Source organism: Agelaius tricolor, unplaced genomic scaffold (genome assembly GCF_023055355.1).
Source record: "Agelaius tricolor isolate 1412-34295 unplaced genomic scaffold, bAgeTri1.0.p SCAF_17, whole genome shotgun sequence".
In the NCBI taxonomy this organism is placed as follows: Eukaryota; Metazoa; Chordata; class Aves; order Passeriformes; family Icteridae; genus Agelaius; species Agelaius tricolor.
In genome coordinates, this window is record NW_027269277.1 from 5,299,338 (window position 1) to 5,318,938 (window position 19,601).

The following is a 19,601-nucleotide window of genomic DNA, read 5'->3' on the forward strand; positions in this document are numbered from 1 at the left end:
CCTTCCACTATCCCAGGTTGCTCCAAGCCCTGTCCAGTCTGGCCTTTTAAGACTGGAAATATGGAATTATGAAGATGGTGAGGAATCCTGCTGGGAGCTTGGGTGGATCTCACACAGTTTCTTTTCTACCTTCTTTTGACCCAACTTACTCCAAACCCTTCTCAGCTGAAGAACAGCCCCCTGGAAGGGCTTCTGGCATGGCTGGATTTTCTTGGGCTTGTTTGCACAACTTTGGATGTGCTTTTTAGGTCTGGAGTGCTTGTTTTGATCTTTGTTTGAATAATACTTGGAGTGTTGATCCATGACGTGGTTTCCTACAGCCTCCAAAGAGGTACAAGATAATAAAAAAAGATATTGTTAGGTTTAGGAGTTTCTTTAATTAATTCTTTAATTTCTGTCTTTAACCCAGTGCTGCCAAAGCCACCACTAAACTGTGTCTCCAAGTGCCCCACATCTTCTAAACACACAAAGGGCATTTTGTGGCAATTATAACTTAAATGATTTGGTTAATCTTTCTTTGTGGCAGGAAGTCTGGGAGCTTTTGGACATCTCCTAAATCCATTAATTTATGGAAGAGCACCACTGAGTGATTGGGAGCTGGGGAAAATCCTCTCTATGAAAAGCCAAACCTAAATGCAGAGATTGAACCAAATGTTCATGTGCTGGCAAAATGAAATGATTCTGTTTTCCTTTCTAATTCCCGCATTCCTGGGAAAGAAGTGAGGAATTGTCAGTCAATAATCCTTAAAAATGGTAGCAGAGATTAAATCACAGAGGACCCAGGGCCATCACATCCATCCTCTCTCCCTCTTCTGGGCTTTCCACCTTGGAGGGGTGGAAACTCCTCATTTCCACCCCCATTTATTTCCACCCCCATTTCCACCCTCATTTCCACTCCTATTTCCTTGGAGTTCAACCAAGCACAGTTTCACCTCCTGGGAATGTATTGGGGATTCTCCCTCCAGGGATGCACCTGCTAAGAAACACAAGGAAATCTGGTAGGACCCCATAGTATGGGAAGAAGAGGTGACTCAGCTTCTCAGCACAAAAGGGGGACACACGTTGTACAAAGAGACACACAGGTGTGTGAGGACTAATGGGATCTCCCCACCAAAAACCCCTTTTCCTGTCTGTTGGACCACAAAACCCAGGCAGCAGAAACACCTGGTGCTCCAGGGGCTGTTTTTCAGGTTGAAAAAACAGGAAAGGAGCAGTTGTACCATGAAGACAATGCAGCCCAGCAGCAGTCAGGTCAGCACAGACATCTTCAGTTCCACTCCTTGTGTAAAATCAGACTTAAAATGGGCTGAAGTTGTACTTTTGTTTAGAAATAATAAATGGCAGAGAAATGCACTCACCAGAGAGTCACTCTGGTCTGATCTTTGGGCTCTTCCACATTGTCTGCCCACATCCACAAAGTACAGGAGCTCATGCCTTTGGAATATTCCCTTGGGATTGCCTGGAGTGCTCTTGTCCAAGGCAGACCCATGGCTCATTTTCTTGGCCAGCAATAAGCCACAAAGATCCTTTCCATGAATAAGAAAATTCCCAATTCTATATCAGCATAAGATTTAGTCCCTCTCCTTGTTCTGAGTGACTCTTGGACTGTTTGGAAGGAAGTGATCAGGTATTCTGGAAATTCAATTAATTCCCTGGGTCACAGGGTAGTCCTAAGACAAGGAGTTAAACTTGTTTCCTTTTCCCTTGTTTTTAAGCTCATTTTCATTGTGTCCAGAGCATAGCTGAGATAAGCTCTGCAGTAAACACACATCAGGATCACATTCTGCAAGGAAACATATTTTTGTCCTTTTTTTCCCCCTAAACCGGGGCTTTAACTGGATCCTTGTCTAATTCTCAAGGTCATTGTTAAATATTTTAAATACTTGGTGAAATGCCAAACTATTTTCATTGCCTGAAGTTTTCTCCTTGGAGAATGCTTGCAGACAAGGAAATGTGTCATCTTCAGCAGTTGTGACAAAGAGAAACCTGCCTTGACAAGCATTTTTGTGACTCAGGAACTTGTTTTATTTATATTGAGTAGGGCTCAATATTTATATTATATAAAGTTTTATTTATATTGAGTAGGACCAAGTGTATTGGCATGTATTTAATCACCAGCAGCAGTATTTAATTTAATTTAATTTTATGGATTTAATCTCTGCAGCAGGACCGTGGTTATTATAGGTTTTATTTATTAGGGAAAAATGGTTTTATTACTGTGCTTTGTATTAAATCTGGGCTGAAACCATCAACAGACTTTAGATGGGCCTGGATGAAGCAGGGGAAGGCCTGATGGCCCCCTCCTGCTTAGGGCACATTTCCTCTGGAGGAACATCCCCAGGGCTGGGGAAGGCAAATGGGACAAATTGAGAGAAAAGTGGATTTTTCCTTTCTTCACATCCAGTTGTGGGAAATCATTTTGCAGTGAAAGCCTCTCCAGGCAGGGCAAGAACTCCTTGGTCGTTTGGGTCAGGCCTTAATCTACACAGGAATAATAATGCCTGAGCAAGCCTGGGTCTTGCCACAGCTTGGTTTTATCTTTTCTCAATTTCATCTTGGGAAAAAAGGAATTAAGATCTTTCTGTGACACCCTTTCACCATCTTTTCCTTGAGGAAGGAACTGAGAGAGCTTAAATAAGGTTGGAGTTTGCCCCAGGCCTGTGCTCTGGAGTGAGTGTGGAGATTGATCAAAAATGTTCAAAGGATGAGTTTATGGTTGGTCTGATTGGGAATTCTGATTTGCTCAGAGGAAGGAGCAAACAGAACTTTCCAAAGCTGGATTATGAACAGGTAGCACATTTGTGTTCCTTTTGTGAAAGCAAGGGAGAATTATCAGTCAGAAAAAAAAATAACTTGACAAAAAACAGTCATTTTTATTTCCTTCCAAGCCCAAATTTTGATTTCTGCAGGTGATTTACAGTGAAACTCCAAAGCCTCTGGAAGCATTGGGCATTATCCCTGGCACAGGGCTGCCCTGGGTTCATTCCCCCTGGTTTTTCCATGAACTAAGCTGGCACAGCTGTGCATGTGGCACTTGGGGACATGGGGCAGGGCTGGTTTGGCAGCACTGAGGAAATGCTTGGACTTCATTATCTCAGGGGGCTTTTCCAGCTTAAATGATTCCACGAGTCTGGGCTGGGGTTTAGAGGGCAACATGCAGCATCCTAATGGGCCACTGGCTGTGGGGATAATGTGGGGACAATTTTGTCCCAAGTGTGGACATTTCTGGTTGAGTCTGTGACAGTGAGAAGAGCACTGAGCAGAGGAGAGGGCAGGACATGGTGTGGGTCTGACATCTGCCACTGTCACCAGCAGAGCGGCCTCTGATGAGGCAGGAAAGGGCTGCCTGGAGGTGTCTGTTCATAATTAAATAACAACAGCAATCATCTTGAGGGATTTAATGAAAAAGGTTACAAAACATGGCTTGCTTTGTAGAGAAAACAAAGATCTTTTATTTTGCAACTAATTAATCCCTTCTTTCCCCCTTTGTGGCGTTTTTCCCCTTCCCAGGAAAAAAGACAGTCAAAACTGGGATTAATTTCTTTGATTTCCTTGTCCTTAATGAAAATTTAGGGAGATCATAATTCACATGAGCACATTCCATGGAATGAGGAGAGAAGAGTGAGGGGAGAGGGTGAGATTCCCGAGATTTAGCAGGTGGAAACCATCACTGAGCCCCAGAGGAGGTTGGAGTGATGCTTTTTGGGCCTCTTGGCAGTTTTGGAGTATTGATGTGGCTACAAACTGGCACAGCTTTAGGAGAGAGGCAAGAGGTGATGACTAAAAACCTGACTGGATAAAAACCTGACAGGACAAAAACCTGTCTGCCTAAAAACCTGCTCTAACTAGCAATAGAGACAGTTCTGGGGAGGTGTCAGTGGGGATATTATTTCTTTATGATCTCTTCTCTGGCCCCCTCAGTATTTGTTTTACACAGCTGCCTCCAACATCTGCTTTTCATCTCTGCTCTCTGTCCATGTAGGTATTCAAAATGCCTTCCTTCTTCCAGCTGCTTTCTGTGCCTCCTGCCTTGTCAATGAAACATGCAGATAATTGAATTCAAAAATCACTTTAAAACAGGTTACTGAGTCTTTTACAACCAAATTATTAAAGGAGTAATGTCAGCTGCCTTCTACACAAGGGAAGATGGGGAAAAAGAGCAGGATGAGCCTGAAATTTCTCAGGAATCTGAAAGGAGGCCGAAGCCATTCTGTAGTTCCAACTTCAGGAGTTTTCCACCACCTTTCTACTGGATGGATTTTAAGCTGTTTTCCAACCCTTCCTCTGAGCACTTGGAGCAATCAGATCCCAAGCTGTGGTTCAGCCTTTGAGTCCAGGATCCACCTCTGGAGCATTGGGATTCCTGGGAGAGCAGCTCCCTGTGGCCAAGCATCCAACCTTGGTGTCAGAAATCCCTGATTTTGGCACCGCTTGGCATGAAAATGTCTCAGTCCTGGCACGGCAGGTCCTGGCAGCTTCACCCCGCTGGGAGGGGGGTGTTGCACTAGTGGGGGTTTGCAGTTATTCCAGCTCACTTTCAGCCTGAAATGCTCTCCTTCCTCCCTCCTCCCCAGGACACACGGGGTTGTTGCTCTTGGATTAAGGAGCTGCAGCTCCGAGGCTTTTCTCAAAAGCAAATACAACTTTTGACCTCACTGAGGAGCAGATTTTGCCTGGATCCAAGGCCAGCAGCTCCACTAATCTTCTGATGCCTCCTCTCTCTCATTTTCACTGCAGCCTCCTTGGAGAAAAACTTTTTTCTTCACAGAAAATCCCTCTGCTTCTGATGTTTTTCCCATTCTTTTTTATTTATCTCCTTGGGCAGAGTTCGCCCTTGGAATAACACCCCTGCACACTGCAGTATCTGGGTATCCCTAGGGCTGAGCTTCTCCTGCATCTTGGATCAGCCACAGAACAGGCAAATCTGCATTTCCTCATGTAGGTGATCAAAACTGAGGTTTGGAGCCCCAAGACTGAAAATTGGGCAGAAAATACTCCCAGGTTCGGAAGTTGGTCTGAAGCATAACCCACCTTCCAGCCCAGAGGAAAACTGGCGTTTGCATCCCTTCCTTCTCCTTCTCCTGTTTTTTCTCCTCCTCCTCTTCCTCAGAGTTATGATGGGCAAACAGCCCCTCATAAGGAAAGGAGACTGGGAAAAAGCTGCCAGGTTATGGCTCTGATGCTAAAAGGTGTAGAGGATTTTAAGAAAAGTAACAAGGAGCAGAATTGGGGCCAGATGGGATCAAGGTCCCAAGGCCTGGAGGTCCCCAAACCAGCCCTGAGTGGAGCCCTGAGGTCAGAGTCCACCTGGATTCATATCCCCTGGTTTTGTTTAGCAGGCAGAGGAAAATCTCCTGTGCTTCCGTGTCTTCCTCCATCTGAAAATGTAAACTATGGTAAAGTATCTGCTTATAGTGTGACCTCTTCACTTGAGTGGGGGATCTGTTCTGGGGTGAATTCCAGCAAACCACGGTGTTTACAAGGAAAATGCCTTTTTTTGGTGTTCTCATGCCCATTAAAAATCCTTGTGGGAGAAGCTGGAGAGTTGTCATGGCTCACCCAGGGAACTTGAGGGAATAAATATTCCTACTCCACTGTTTTAAAAAATAGAAGAAAAAAGAAATTAACTAAAATCAGTTTTACATAATTGTTTGGTACCACCTGTGGTGCCACATCTGCTCTGAGTTTTAAACCAGTGAGTTGCTGGGTTTTCCACCCAAACTCACGTTTGCAGCAAACAGGAACAAACTCAGCCCTGCCAGGGCTTGGATCTGGCAAGAGGTCGGGTGCCCCAGGTCATTATTTCTAAATTCCAGGAGGGATTTAGCCCACTCTGGGGACAGGGCTGTGCTGGACAGACAAAACCCTTCCCGAAGGATTCTGGCTCCCCACCGTGGCAGCAGCACGAGCTGGGCTGGGGAATGTGCCAGGGGAGGCAGCCCTGGGTGGTGAGGCTGGAGCTGCACGGGAAGGTGATGGATGGGGCTTGGAGCAGCCTGCTCTAGTGGAAGGCATCCTGCCCATGCAGGGGGTTGGATTCGATGGCATTTAAAGCCCTTTCCAACAGAACCATTCTGTGGTGGCCACTGGCAACTGGGAGTCGCAGCCCCTGGGAGGTCCAGCTGCTGTTCCAGGAGCTGCTTCTGCACGGGGCTGGGGGAAATGACAGTTCCTGTGAGGGACAGGCAGTCCCACACTTCCCCACGGTCACCCGGCTCTGTAAACAAACTTCCATGTGCCTGGAGACAGATCAGAGCCCGGGACTCCATCCCTCTGCTCCTCAGCACGCTCAGGGAAAAGCCAAGAGCAATAGATTTATGGAATCCAAACATCACAAATGCAATTTATTTACACTGCTGACGCCAAAAGGAGAAGCAGATGCTTCTGGTTTGGATGCCTGTCCAGCCTAATTTCAGGAAAACATGGGGGGCAGTGTGAGGGAAAGGAAGGAATCAAAACATTGACTGTGTCACCCCCAGTTACAGTCCTGGTCCATCCCTGTCCCATCCTCCCATCCGTGTGTGCCAGCTCTCCAGGAACAGCCTCCAGAGCACACCCAATCCCCTTTTCCCTAATTCTGCTGTAAGATATCCATCCAGGATGCCTCCTGCAGGGCCAGAGGGTTGCAGAGCAGCACAGGGTTCTGTGTGGCAATGGCTTGTCCTGACTCAAACCATCCTGGGCACAAAGGAGTGGATAAACAGCCCCCGGGGGATTTACCTGGCAACTGCACCGTGCAAGGGAGAGGTACCAGAACAAGGTGTGAATCAAGGGGAATTGTGTGGCCACTGAAAAGTGAGTTTGGCAACCAGATGTGGAGCTGGCTGTGACCTGCTGCCTCCTGTGCCCCCTTGTGGGATCACAGACTGGCCCCTTGGGAAGAGACCTTAAAGCCCATCCAGTGCCACCCCTGCCATGGGCAGGGGCATCTTCCCCTGCCCCAGGCTGCTCCAAGCCCCGTCCAACCTGGCCTTGGGCACTGCCAGGGATCCAGGGGCAGCCACAGCTGCTCTGGGCACCCTGTGCCAGGGCCTGCCCATCCTCACAGGGAAGAATTCCTTCCCAATACCCCACCTAACCCCGCCCTGCTGCATCCTAAAGCCATTCCCCCTGTCCTGTGCCTTTGCCCCAGGTCTCCAGGCAGTGCTGGAGCACAGCCGGGTTTTCCTTCGGGCTGGTTTGGTCTCCCTCTCCCAGCAGAGGGCACGATGTGCAAGCGAGAGAGGTGATCCTTGGCAAGGAGCGATTCCAGGAATGATGCAGCAATCGGGAACAAGAGCCAAAAGCTCTCACTCAGACGGGACGTGTCGGACACGGCGTGTGGTTGGGGTGGCCAGGGCCACTCACTGCTCCCAGCCGAGGCCAAACACCTTCCTGCGCTGTTGAGAGCACTTGGTTTTTTATTAAACACCCCCGGAGGTCCTTTAAGTGGCATTCAGAGAAACGGCTGTGAATGCAAGAAAATGGAGCGTCTGTTAGAAGAAACCAAATTGCCCCTAATTTTCCGGAATTTTGATCTCGAGAGAGCAACATTTCCCAAGAACATTCAATGTCTTTTAACGTGATTTACTGCAGGGAGCAAACCCATCTCCTCAATTCAATTGGCTCTGTGGGTGGTGTGAGGTCTAAATCCAAGTGTTTGGATTATTGATGCTTCGGGAAACGCATCTCAAAAATGACTAAATTGTAGAAAAATACCTTCCTGTCTGAGTCTTTCCTTCTCCCTGGACTATTATCAAACTTTCTTTGAAAGAGGTTTCCCAGAAAAAGTAGGAGAAAAGTTCCCTTCTTGCCTTAATCATTAAGTAAGGTAAACATGCTACATAACCTCAGCTCTAATTTTAGGATTTTGGTCATTCCTATGACATGGGAATTTCCCCTTCATGGGCAGCCTTATGTATCTGTTCCGAAAATTCTTTTATTTCACCTTTCTGCTCTTGTGGTGCTGCTGCAGTGATGCAAGTCCTGGCTGACATTCTCTTACAAGCAGTGAAATCTAAACCACTTTTCTTCCAAGAGGCAAAGTTTATACAAATCCAATGTCCTGGAAGAACCTCTTGTGAGAAGGAAATACCTTCCTTCAGCTGCCCCATGCCAGCTGTGATGTGCCCATCTGTGCTTCCACTGGAATTCCCCATTGCAGGAATGGATGCATCCCCCTGCACCCCAGAAAAGGCTCTTGTGGTCCTGGAGAGGATGGATTGGGGGCTTGGTGCAGGAAATAGCTCCAAGATAAACACAGGTGGTCCAGGGAAGCTGTGGCTGCCCCATCCCTGGAAGTGTCCATGGATGGACAGGCTTGGAGAAACCCAGGATGGTGGAATATGTCCCTGCCCATGGCAGGGGCTGGATTAGATCCACCCTTTCCTACCAAAACCATCCCATGACTTTGTGATTCCAAGCTCTTGGCAAAGGCAGATTCTGAGCTCTTCTGCAGAGGATGGCCTGACCCCACAGCCACAGCTACATCAACCACCAGGAGCCACCAAAACGACCCAGGGAATCACATCCAAGTAGAAAATAAAAATAGCTCATCTGCTTTAGCTGAACTGTAGAGGAGCCTCTTTATTTCAAGGATTTGGCATCTTCAGATGAGGATGTGAACACGGGTAATGGAGGGTCTGTCCTTGACTGCAAAGTGCTTTGAGTGTCCCAGCCATGCAGATCTCTCCAAGCCTGGTGTTCTGCCCCAGAATTTCCTTGTGGAGCATCTCCTTCCCTTTCAGCCTGGCCACTGCCACAAACCCCAGCTGCTCTCAGGAGGGACATTGGGCCATCAGAGAATCATTGAGGTTGAAGGGTTCTCCAAGATCACAGAGTCTAACCTGAGCTGTTCCATGTGCAGAGGTGGCACCAGCCAAGGGAAAAGCTAAAGCTGCTCATTCTCCTGGGAAATCACTTCCTCCCCTTCTGGGGGTGTGCACAGGGCAGCTCTTGGCCCTGGGGGACAGCAGGAAGGCCTTCCCCACACAGCAGCCATCAGCAGCACACCAAAACCACCAGCAGCCCCTGGGTCTTCCCTGGTGGCTTTCTGCTGACAGGGGGAACTCTTCCAATTATCAGTTTGATCATCCTGTGCAGGGCTTTGTTTCCTTTTCATCTGCAAAGGTGATCAGAAGTGGGGCTGAAGGGGACCAGCTGCCAGGAACTGCACCACAGCAAAACGGTGACTCTGCTGAGATGGGGCAGGAGATAGAACACCCCCGGTGTCACTGGGTTCTCTCTGTCCCTCTTAGCCAATCAAGCAGTCAAACATGGTCTAAATGTTCACTATAAAAACCTTGCCAACGTGGGCTGTAACAAAATCATAATCTCCCCTAGATCTCTCTAGCAGAACCTCATCAAAAATACATAAATAATGTCCAGACTTTAACAAAATACATTTTTATTAATTACAGCACTTCAAGTAACATTTCATCTCTCCTGAGAGTCTCTCACTTCAGGCTTCAGGAGAAAGAACAGGTTATCACAGTGCATCAAGTTATTAGGACATCCTTCCTCCTGATGGGATCAGCCTTGATTAGGAATGTTCATCCAAGGGTTTAATTGACTTGATTACATTTCTGCTCTGATTTTACTGATCCCCAGCCTTTGGCAGAGCTTCCTTTTGAGTCTCCTGAGAAGTAAAGTCAGTGGTCAGCACTTGCTGCTGATGCTGCAGCCAAGACCTGGGGATGGCAGAAAGATCTGGGGATGGCAGAAAGATCTGGGAATGGCACAAGGATTTGGGAATGGCAGAATGATTTGGGAGTGGCAGAAAGATCTGGGGATGGCAGAACATCTGGCAGAAGTTCAGTCTCTCCTCACCACAGCCTGTACCTGGAGGTCCCATGTGAAGTCAGGAGGATTTGGAAGTGCCCATGGCTACATGTGTGTTGGGCAGTGTCAGAGGTATCTGGAACACTTTGTGCTTTGCTGATAAAATCCCAGAGTGTTGAGGAAATCCCAGGATTCACCAGCTGGGAACAGCTCTCAGACATCCACCCAAGCCCCAGTGTGGTCACAAGGGCATTGGTGGCTGTGATCTTCCACACCACTGCCCCGGGAGGTGGGACAGCTCTGCTAATGCCAGCAAATCCCTCCCTGCCTCTAAACTCACAGCCATGGCTCTGGATGCAGTACATGGAACCCTCCACACAGGGGGGTTCTCAAACTCTCTCTCCTAGAGCTGAAGCAAACAGCTGCATTGCAGCTTTCCACCCTTTTATTTCTGAAGAAGGGTGTGAGAGAAGCTGTTTCCTGCTTTGCTGTGACAACCTCCCAAGAACAGCTCCGGGAATGTTCCAAAGTGGCATCTCAGCCCAGCTCTGCCTCAGGAACTCTCCAGGTGGGGCTGATGCCCTGAGCCCACCTTGGACATCTTGGTGCTCACCTTGTCTCTCCATCCCACCTGCAGAGCCTGGAGGTCACCTGAGTTAGGAATATTTTAGGACATAGATCCTGTCTTCAGTAAACAACTACACAACTCTTGTCTCAACAGATCCCCGAGGAAGCATTTAAGCACCCTTTTTATATAAAAAATAGTGCGGTTGATTTACAACCATGAAATGCCTTTTGTTTCACCTCTACAGTGAATAAAGTCTAAATAAACACACACCAGCTGTGGTGTCTTCATGCCAAGGGGCTCCTCAGCCCCAAACTCTTCTCAATAACAGCTGAACAGTACCAGGAATCAGGAAGGTTTTAAACTCCCTGGTGAGCTTGGTCCTGGTTATTGAACAGTTTCCAAATGGTTTGGAATTGCATTGAAGGGCCTTGTGTCGCTCCAGCATTCCCAGAAGGAGCACCCTACTTGGATTTAAGTCTAGACCTGGGAGACATGCTGAAAAATATCTTGTAGTAGATGTAGACATTGATAATCCTCAGCAGAATTCCCAGGATGTAGCTGAGGGACCTGAGCAGGGCCGCGGCCGTGCCGCAGAGCTGGAACAGGAGCCCCAGAGGGCTGCGGGAGGGAGAGGAGGCCCCGCCGGCCCTCAGGTGCTCATCCAGGAGGAACAGGGCACACTCTGCAGCCACCAGCGCCCAGATCACCCTGGAGAGCAGCCTGGCGTTCCTGACCGTGCGCAGGGGCCGTGACTCCAAGGGCAGGAAGGTGATCAGGTAGGCCTCAAAGGCCACACAGCTGAGCAGGACGCAGCTCACGTGGGCGTTGGCCGTGAGGAGGATCCGCACCACGACCGAGGCTGTGGGAGAAACGCTGGCACCAAAACTCCCCAAAACCATGTCAGAAACAAGGCTAAGCAAAACCAGGATGTCTGCCTGGGCCAGGCTGGAAATGAGGACTGCAGTGGACTTGGAGGAGACCTTGGCAGACTGCAGGAGGATCATGGTGTACGTGCTGCCCAGCAGCCCCAGGAGGGTGCTGACAGCGTTGGAGGAAGACAGGACGAGGTATTGGATATACTTCAGTGCCAGGTATCTTCTGAGATCTTTCATGTGGTCTCTCTCCATTGAAATGCCAGTTAGGGAAGAATATCTGGAATACATATAAAAAAAACCCCAGTGATTAAAGGTAAAATTAATAGGACGGATTCCAGGCAAATTATGATGGACCTGCATTTGTACAGGCACATATTAGTGTCAAGAACAGCTTGGAGATGATGCCAGGTCAGGATCTGAGCTTGTATTTACACACTCTTATCATAAATAGGAGTGAAGTTTGTAAAGTGCCTGGATATTTTTAGGTAGCAGCATAATTTGTGTAATCTTGCACTGTAGGGGTGTAAGTGTGAACTATCCTTGTCTATGAAAGGGGAAAGCCAGAAAATGATAAGCTGCAGTTCCTAGAAAATATTAAAATAATCTCCAAATTCAGTTCTAACAAAAAAAAAAAAAACAAGGAAATTGTTATCTAAATGGAAGAGATGAGATAAGGAAGAACAATGTGGGTTTCTCACAGATAAAGCACATTGATTGAGCCCAGCTTCCTCCTGTATCAGGGTGATCAATCCTGGTGGGAACCAGGCAGTGTCACATAGCTTGAATTTTCTGAAGAGTTTCAATACTGTTTCATGAGGTATTTTTAGGGAGGAGCAAGTTAAGAAATGTGGCCTAGGTGAAGCTGTGGTTAAGTCATACACAGCTGGATGGGAAATTGAGGGAAGGCTTGTTCTCAGGAATTTGAGGAATGATGTGTCAGGTGGGGCTCTGCAGAGATCTCACATTTTGTGGTTTCCACGAACTGTAAGAAGGAAGTCAGCAGAATTTAGGCCTTGACTGAAGTGTGTGACAGTTCTGAGAGCAACAGCTCAAAAAAGGTGTCACTGAAGAAGTTTCAAGGAGGCTGATCCTCAGAGATTGAGCCGAGTGTAACAATTCCATTTCCCTCCTATTGAGCAATTATCTCCATTTGTAAATTCCCAGAATTCCCAATGTCAGCACCTTGGAGCTGGTGTTACAGAGCTTTTCCAGTGCATTACCCAGCAGGTCTGGGTGGTTGCTTAAGTCATCACCTGGGTTTAATTTTGCTGGGAGGATGGGAAGATGATAAGTGATTCCCATGAAATGCACAGAGCCAGGTTTTTGAGACTGGGATTCCCATTGCTTGTAGAGACTTGACTGGTACCAGGTCGACTCATCTGAGATTCACATGTGCCTGTTCTCCTTTGTCTTTGAAGTGTCTGATCCAAATTGCTGAAGGATTACTTTGGGGAAGAAGTAGGAAAAGACTTCTCCCTGTATTTCAGCGGAGTCGGCTCATCCTACCCTCCCTTCCCACAGTGATTAAGTGGAAAAACAATTCTGCATTTTGTGGCAAAAGCAAATGATCTTAGAGGTCTTCTCCAACCTTAATGACTCCATTATTGGTTTGACCCTTTGTTTTGATACAGAGCACCAAAGTAATTCCAATCTAATGGAACAAACCCTGAATCCACTACATGGAACTCGTGCAAGTCCCCAGCTCCAAGAGGAGGAGAACCAAGCCATGACATGTCCAGCTGAATCCTGATTTGTCTTCTTATCTTCAAGCAAGTTACTCCTTTGAGAGGTACATTAAGGATCTCCCGTCATTATTTTTTTCTTGCAACCTACTTCTGTGTCCATTTTCATGAATTATATTTTTGAGGAGATAAATTATGTGCCTTGATAAAGATCTTTGCTCATTTTAGGGCTGGATTTACAGCAGATCTTATCTATGTGGAGCATTTGAACTCAGAGCTTCTGGATTTTGGCTCCTACCTCGCCCCAGGGTTTGGTGATGAGTCCAAGGAGGAGCGTTAGGAATCAGGAACAGCCGGAGAAGCCAGGGGAGGTGCCCAGGGCAGAACCCTGAGGAGCTCAAAATGTTTCTCCCATCCTCTCTTCTTGAAACTTCAGCATTTTCCATAGTGCTGCCGGCATTTCTGAACACCACGGTGTCCTTTGGGAAGGAACTGGAGCTTCTGGCTGGAAGGTGCCTTCCTGCTTTCTGTTGGTGACAGCCAGAGGTATCTGTCCCCTCATTCCATGGCTGCCCCTCGAGGCAGGGTCGCTGCCAGGGCTCCCTCCTGCTCCCTCCACCTCTTCCAGACTATAATTTAGGGGTTAAAACTGTCATCCAGAATGCAGCAGAGCCAGGTTTGATTTCCTCCTTCGCCTCAGGGCTTTGAGATGTTTATCTCCTGTGGGTGGATAGGGATTGTCCTCGTGCTGAAGGAATCTGGGCACAGTGTGAGAAAACAGGTGACACCCCAGGCCAAGGGTCAGGGATCAGGAGCAGCCCCATGGGTCACCACAAGGGCACTTGCACATGTCTGATAGGGAGAAGACATCCCAGTTCCTGGCACTTGCTCCAAGTGCTGTTTGGATCCATCTGCTCCTGTGAATGAAGCAAATCTGGGAGATGTTCCCAGGAGCTGGAGCTCCGTCCATGGAGAGCTCCAGAGGCCCCTGGCAGAGTTTTGGCACTGCCAATGCACACCCTCCATGGGGACAGGGGCTGGGCTGTGGCAGGAGGAGGCAGGGAATGCTGCCCACCCCACAAGGATGCTGTGAGGGCACAGACCCTGCTCCTGTCACCAAATCAGTGCCAGAGAGTGCCCTGGGCATGGCACTGGTCAGACACAGCCTCTGCACAGGTAAGAGAAAGGTAAAATTGGGTGAAGAGCAGGTGCATGAAGAGAGCACAGGCAGGGGCTGAAGCCACGAACTCCTCCTGTGTGGCTCACCTGAGCTCCCACTGCCAGGATCCCATCCACAGCTTCCTCCAGCTGGGAAATCCCACCAGCCCACAAAGACATTTGGTGAGGAGAGAGCAAACCCTTCCCCCTGCCTGCACCTGGGCAGGTGGGATCACACCAGGTACGGGAACAGGAGTGAGGAGCTGTTTCCTGAGTGTTTCCAGAATGGCCACACTCGGTGGAGGAGGAAACCTGAGCTTCACCCTTTTATTTACAGTTTTCAAAGCAGCTCTTGTGGCCTGTGGTTCAGGTCACCCACAAGAGGATTCCTGCACATGGGCAGGGACACTTGGACAGTTTTTTGGTCAGGTGAAATCTAAGTTCATGCTCACAGAAGGTTTCCTGAACCAGCACGTGGTGTTTTCAGTGTGCTATTTTTTATTTCCACAGAAATCTCTCTTGACACACATCCCAAATTCCAGTTAATAATAACTGCCCATTTGTCATAAATACATTGTTGTAGTCTAAGGGATACCCAAAAATACCTCTGGCTCTTAAACAAGTAATTCCTTTTGAAATTCCTCCTGGAATGATGTCAAAGAATTTAGAGAAGAGGAGAACAAATTAAAAAGGCAGATTAGCACTGAATATCCCAACAGTAATGAGGTGCTATTCCTTATTTGAAAAGGAAAAATACTTACATTTTCTGGAAGAAGCAGCCAGGGATAGTTTTCTGCATCCCTGCACGCTGTGTGATGTCTCAGCAGAGCTGAAATGTGCCGTTTCCCTTGGAATGATTCCTGGTTTTTATACAGAGCACCCCGTGTTCGGCTCCACGTCAGAGCTGGGGCCACGGGATTTGTTTTGCTGGGCAACTTCCTCCAGAGCTGGTTTCACAAGGATTACTCACTGGAATCATGGTGCCCATTAACTTTCAGCTGTCTGGAAAAACTGATGGCCTGAGTGGAAAAGGAGTCCCAGACACTTCCTCACACACAGGCTGGAGCAGATTACAGGGAGCCATCCCGGGCTTGTCTGGGTGCTGCGTGGGCCAGCACAGGTTATCCATGAGAAAAACCCTCTGAGCACAGGAGGGATGTCGCTGGCACGGCGGGACTGGGCTATCCTGGCAGTGTTTGTGTTGGCGTTGCCTGGGATACCCAGGTTTGGCGCTGCTGACGCTGCACTCCCGCTCCTCATTGTTCTCCCGGGTCGGAGCCGAGTCCTTCCCTGCTTCAGGAAATTTCCTCCCGAGGCATTGGTGGGCAGCAGAGCAGCAGAGGAGCATCCCACAGGCACAGTGGGGAGCAGCACAAGGACACATCCCCAGCCACACACGGAGCACAGCTCCCAGGCTCCGGGTGCTGATCCCACACCTGCACCAGGACATGGGAGCAGGAATTGAAAGGCAGCGACTCCGCCTCGGTTCTGATCAGCCTGGAGGGTTCACTGCCTGCCCCACACCAGCCCTGCCATTCCCTCAGCCCTTCCTGAAGCCATGGGGAGCTGGGGAAGGATGAAGCAGTGGAAATTCCAGGTGCTGCAAAGGATGGTGCAGGCTTGGAAGCCCAGCACTCTCCTCCTCACCTGGAGACACTGGGGAAACATCTGCCAAAGGCACCCTTGGAAATAGGGACTGGGCTGGGTGGCAATTAATAGAATTTGTGCTTGGATTACATGTGTAATTATTCATTTTTGTATTTGATTCTAAGGAGTGGATTTTGCCAGGGACTCTCCATAGCAGTTCTGTCTTTTAAAACTTCTGCTATACTTCACAACTTTATATTATCTTTTACAAGTCCTATTCTATTTCACAACTTCTGTTCTGTTTGCTTTTTTTTTTTCTTGCCTGCCACGATGATACAACAGAACCAGCAGCTGCAAGAGCACAAATTCTGCAAACTGGCCACACTTTTCTCAGCAGCTCAAAATTTCACAATGATTTGGGGACAGATAAGATCTTCCCCTGTGCCACCCCCTCCATGAAAACAGCAGGAAACTCCCTTTTTGGGGGAGGTGGGAGGCTGAGATGGGGGGGTCTGGCCCTGGCCTGTGCCCAATTTCACCAGCCATGGGGAAGGTGCTGGAATCTTTAATCAACCCTATAATTTCATCATTTCATCTTTACCTCCCCCATGGCTGGTGGCTCCTCCTTGAACCCCCCCAGTGCCTCCACAAACAGAACAAACACAGCTTTCCCAACGAATTTCTGTTTGCTGGGAACTGGTTCCCAGTATTTTTCCATAACCTGTTTATTTTGTGCTACACCTTTGTTTGATGGCCGTGCCCAGCTCCCTACAGTGATTACAGTGCCCTTTACAGCTGAGAACTTTCTCTTCTTTTTTTTTTTTTTTTTCACCCTCAGCTACTGAAGTTAATTAGAATTCAGCACTATGTAAGAAAATTTCAGTTTTCCTCTGTCTGAAGCACTTCACTTTTGATCCATGAGTTTCCATGAGTTTCACTTTGGCAGCCATAGCTCATCTGGGATCAGGGAAATGACATCATTGGAATATTTTGTATTTTAAGGACTTTTTTTTAATACACTTGAAGATTTCGAGGAAATTGAGGGAGGACAATTTTCTTTGCAAATAACTTTGCAGTTTGGTCCTACAAACCAAGAACTGATTCTTGTTCCTTGGTGCTTATCCAGTTATCTGGTCCTGATGGTTCCATCCTGATCCCCGGGCTGATTGATGGCTCTGCTACTCACAGTCTGGGCTGCTCTTCTCATGCTTTCCCTTGGTTTTATTTTCTCTTGGGTTGTTTGAGAAATCAGAACAGCTCCTGTCAGATTTTCACCCAAGATATCCTGGTTTTCCTCTCGTGAAGGGTCTCCTGCCTGTACATCTGACTTGACATCATTTCCCATCTTTATTGTCCTCAGGGAATGTGCATTTCTTCAGCACCTTTTGTGACTCCCCCTTGAAGTTCTCCACAATTCCGCCTCTCCCTCGCCTGGCAGAGTTCAAGAAGCTCCTTTTCAAAGTCAAGCGCAGCTGAATGATTGTCTCTTCTGGCTGGAAAAGGGAGAAGCCAGGTAAGTATTTGCAGGTGTGAGGAGGGGTTGGGTGACACAGGCCAGGGTCTGGAGGACAAGAGTGACTTGTGACAGCTCCCACTGCCACACAGCCAGAGCCAGAGCCAGAGCTCCACTGGCAGCAGAGCAGCAGGAGGCTCCCAAAAGTGCTGAGCTGACCTCCATGCCCTTCCTGATGGGAAACCAGCAGATCCTGCATGCTGGAGAAGCAGGAATTGGCAAAGGTCAACTGTCCCTGCTGGTTCAGGTGTGGATGTGTGACCTGGGTGTACCCTGTCCTCTCTCAAGAACATGAGTTTCCCTTTTTCACCTTTTGAAAGAACTCATCAAGAAAGGAAATCATCATCTTGCGTGTTTTATTGCCATTATTCTCCATTTTCAGAGGAGAAAAGGAAATTACCTTTTAACGAGAGCAAATGAGGGATAAAGCATTACTAATGGAATGTTTGTGCCTTGTGGACAGCAATTCCAGACATAAAACAGGATTTCATCAGCCCCTTCTCAAGAGCTGTCAGGAAAGATTTCCTTACAGGGAGACAGGGACCAGGTTGATGGCACAATCCTTTTTTGTGAAGGTGTAGAATGGATCAAGATAACAGAAAAAATGCATAAAGTGCTGGTGATTCATAGAACTGGGAGGAAGGACATGGTGCAAGACATTTAATGCAAATCTCAGTGTGCTCTGCCTTCCTTCCTCACTAATTCCCATTTCCAGTGCAGAAATAATCGTGGAACAGCACTTTGGGACACGCCCTTCTTCCAGGAGCTGAGGTGGAAATTCCCACTGCTGCCCTTAGCTGAAATTTCGGGAATAGCTTGAAGAAGTCTGGAAGTTCTCAGCTCTTCGAAGGAATTGTGCAGGGAGGGCTGAGCTTCCCCAGCCCTGCTCAGCTCCTCAGGGCCCTGATCCTGCAGAGCTCTGCCCCTGCCTGCTCCAGCACCTCCCAGGAATCCATGGAGCTGCTGGGTTTCCCCTGTGCCGTGCCAGGTCAGACCTCTGCGGGGCTTCTCTCAGTCTGCTCAGATCAGTCTGGTTCCAGTTAAACTCTGTGCTTCCCTTTGAGTCACAACATTCCACTGCTCAGCTCATCCCCAGGGATGAGGCTGGCAGGAATTTCCCTGGAAGCCACAGATTTCCTCTGTTTTCTGCTGAACTCACCCACCTTCCCCACCCTGATACTCCCCCCATCCTGGCCGGGCTGTCTCCATCCCCACCACGGACCCATAGCAGGAAATTATTTCCATACAGGGTTTTCCTCAGCCACAAATTTTGCCACTTTTGCCATTCCAGTGCTCTCCCCCATCCCACCAGGAGGGAGGCAGAGGCAGTGTGGTGCTGGGATTAATCCAGGACATGGTGCCAGGGCCACACCTTCCACAAGGAGGTACCAGCCCAGAGGGGATCAAGCAGAAGTGATGTCACCCCATGGCTTTTCCAAAGAAGATTTACCTGGAGTAGGGTTTCTCCAACTTTTACACCGTGTTGTAAAGTGAGAGCAGAGCAAACACTCATTGCAGTGGTGAGGGGTAAATGTAAAGTCATTGGAAAAGCCCAAAGGAGCTTTTGGGATTGGAAAAGGACCGTGAAGGAATGGCTGGAGCGTAGCAGGATTGGAGCAGGTGAAGCCTGTGCTGAGCAGGGATCTCTGAGAGCTCCCTCAGAGCCCAGCTGGGAATCCCAAACCACCAGAGGCAGCTCCAAAGCCATGATCCATCTCCACCTGGATCATCACACAAAGCAACCCTTCCTCCACAGGAGGAAAGCAGTGCCTGAGGAATTACCACTCCCAGAAATCTCTCCTGTACGAACACTTGTTGTCTTCAGCTGGCAAGGGCAAAGTTGTCAGAAAGAAGAATTTATTATTTCTTTAACAAACAGTTCTAGGAGCTATTTTGGGTGTTATTGTTGCATAAGAGAATAAAAGAGGAAACCAATTCTGTGCTATATTCATGCAATTCCCGTATCAGCAAATATGTTTGCTTTGGACGACAGGAATTAGGAAAATGTTTCCTAGTGGGACCACACAGATCGATAAAAATAACTTCTATAGAAAATCACCTAATTAAGAGAGTGACTCAAGTGGGCTGCTGCAAAATTTTGGGAGATCTGAGCTGCCAGCCTGGGAAAATCCTTTTGGATTGTGAAAATCCCCCATTCCCTGCAAAGGCCAACCAGGGTTTGGGTTTTTTATGGCAAAGGCCAATTAGGGTTGACAGCTGGGAGAGCTCCCAAAGAGGTGGGACAGCTGTAGCTCCTGTGGTCCAGGGGAATGGGAGGAGATAGAGGAAAATTTTGGTTTCTGCTCAAAGAAATTCTGGTCATCAGTGCAAGTCGTTATCAGGATTTCCGGGCCTTATCACTTGGCAGATCACAAACTCTGCTGAAGCTGATAAAAGATCTGGGGGCAGGGGGAGGAGACATCTGTTAAATGGAGCATTGCCACAAATTTTGGTGGGGT

At 48.2% G+C, this 19,601-nt stretch overlaps 1 protein-coding gene across 1 annotated transcript; it reads right to left on the minus strand.

The window, feature by feature from the left end:
* Positions 1-9,368: 9,368 nt before the first annotated feature.
* On the minus strand, positions 9,369-15,202 carry LOC139597516 (C-X-C chemokine receptor type 3-like). The gene is made up of 2 exons (XM_071442957.1): positions 14,804-15,202; positions 9,369-11,479 (listed from the first exon to the last, which is right to left on the minus strand). Exons 1-2 carry the CDS (start codon positions 14,839-14,841, stop codon positions 10,789-10,791), a joined length of 729 nt encoding a protein of 242 aa, XP_071299058.1. The 5' UTR covers positions 14,842-15,202; the 3' UTR covers positions 9,369-10,788.
* Positions 15,203-19,601: the final 4,399 nt, after the last annotated feature.

Coding starts and splice junctions, on each gene's coding strand:
- LOC139597516 (XM_071442957.1), bottom strand. CDS start 14,841: ATGCAGAAAACTATCCCTGGCTGCTTCTTCCAGAAAAT. Junction 11,480..14,803: donor GGCTGCTTCTTCCAGAAAAT/GTAAGTATTTTT, acceptor TATGTATTCCAG/ATATTCTTCCCTAACTGGCA.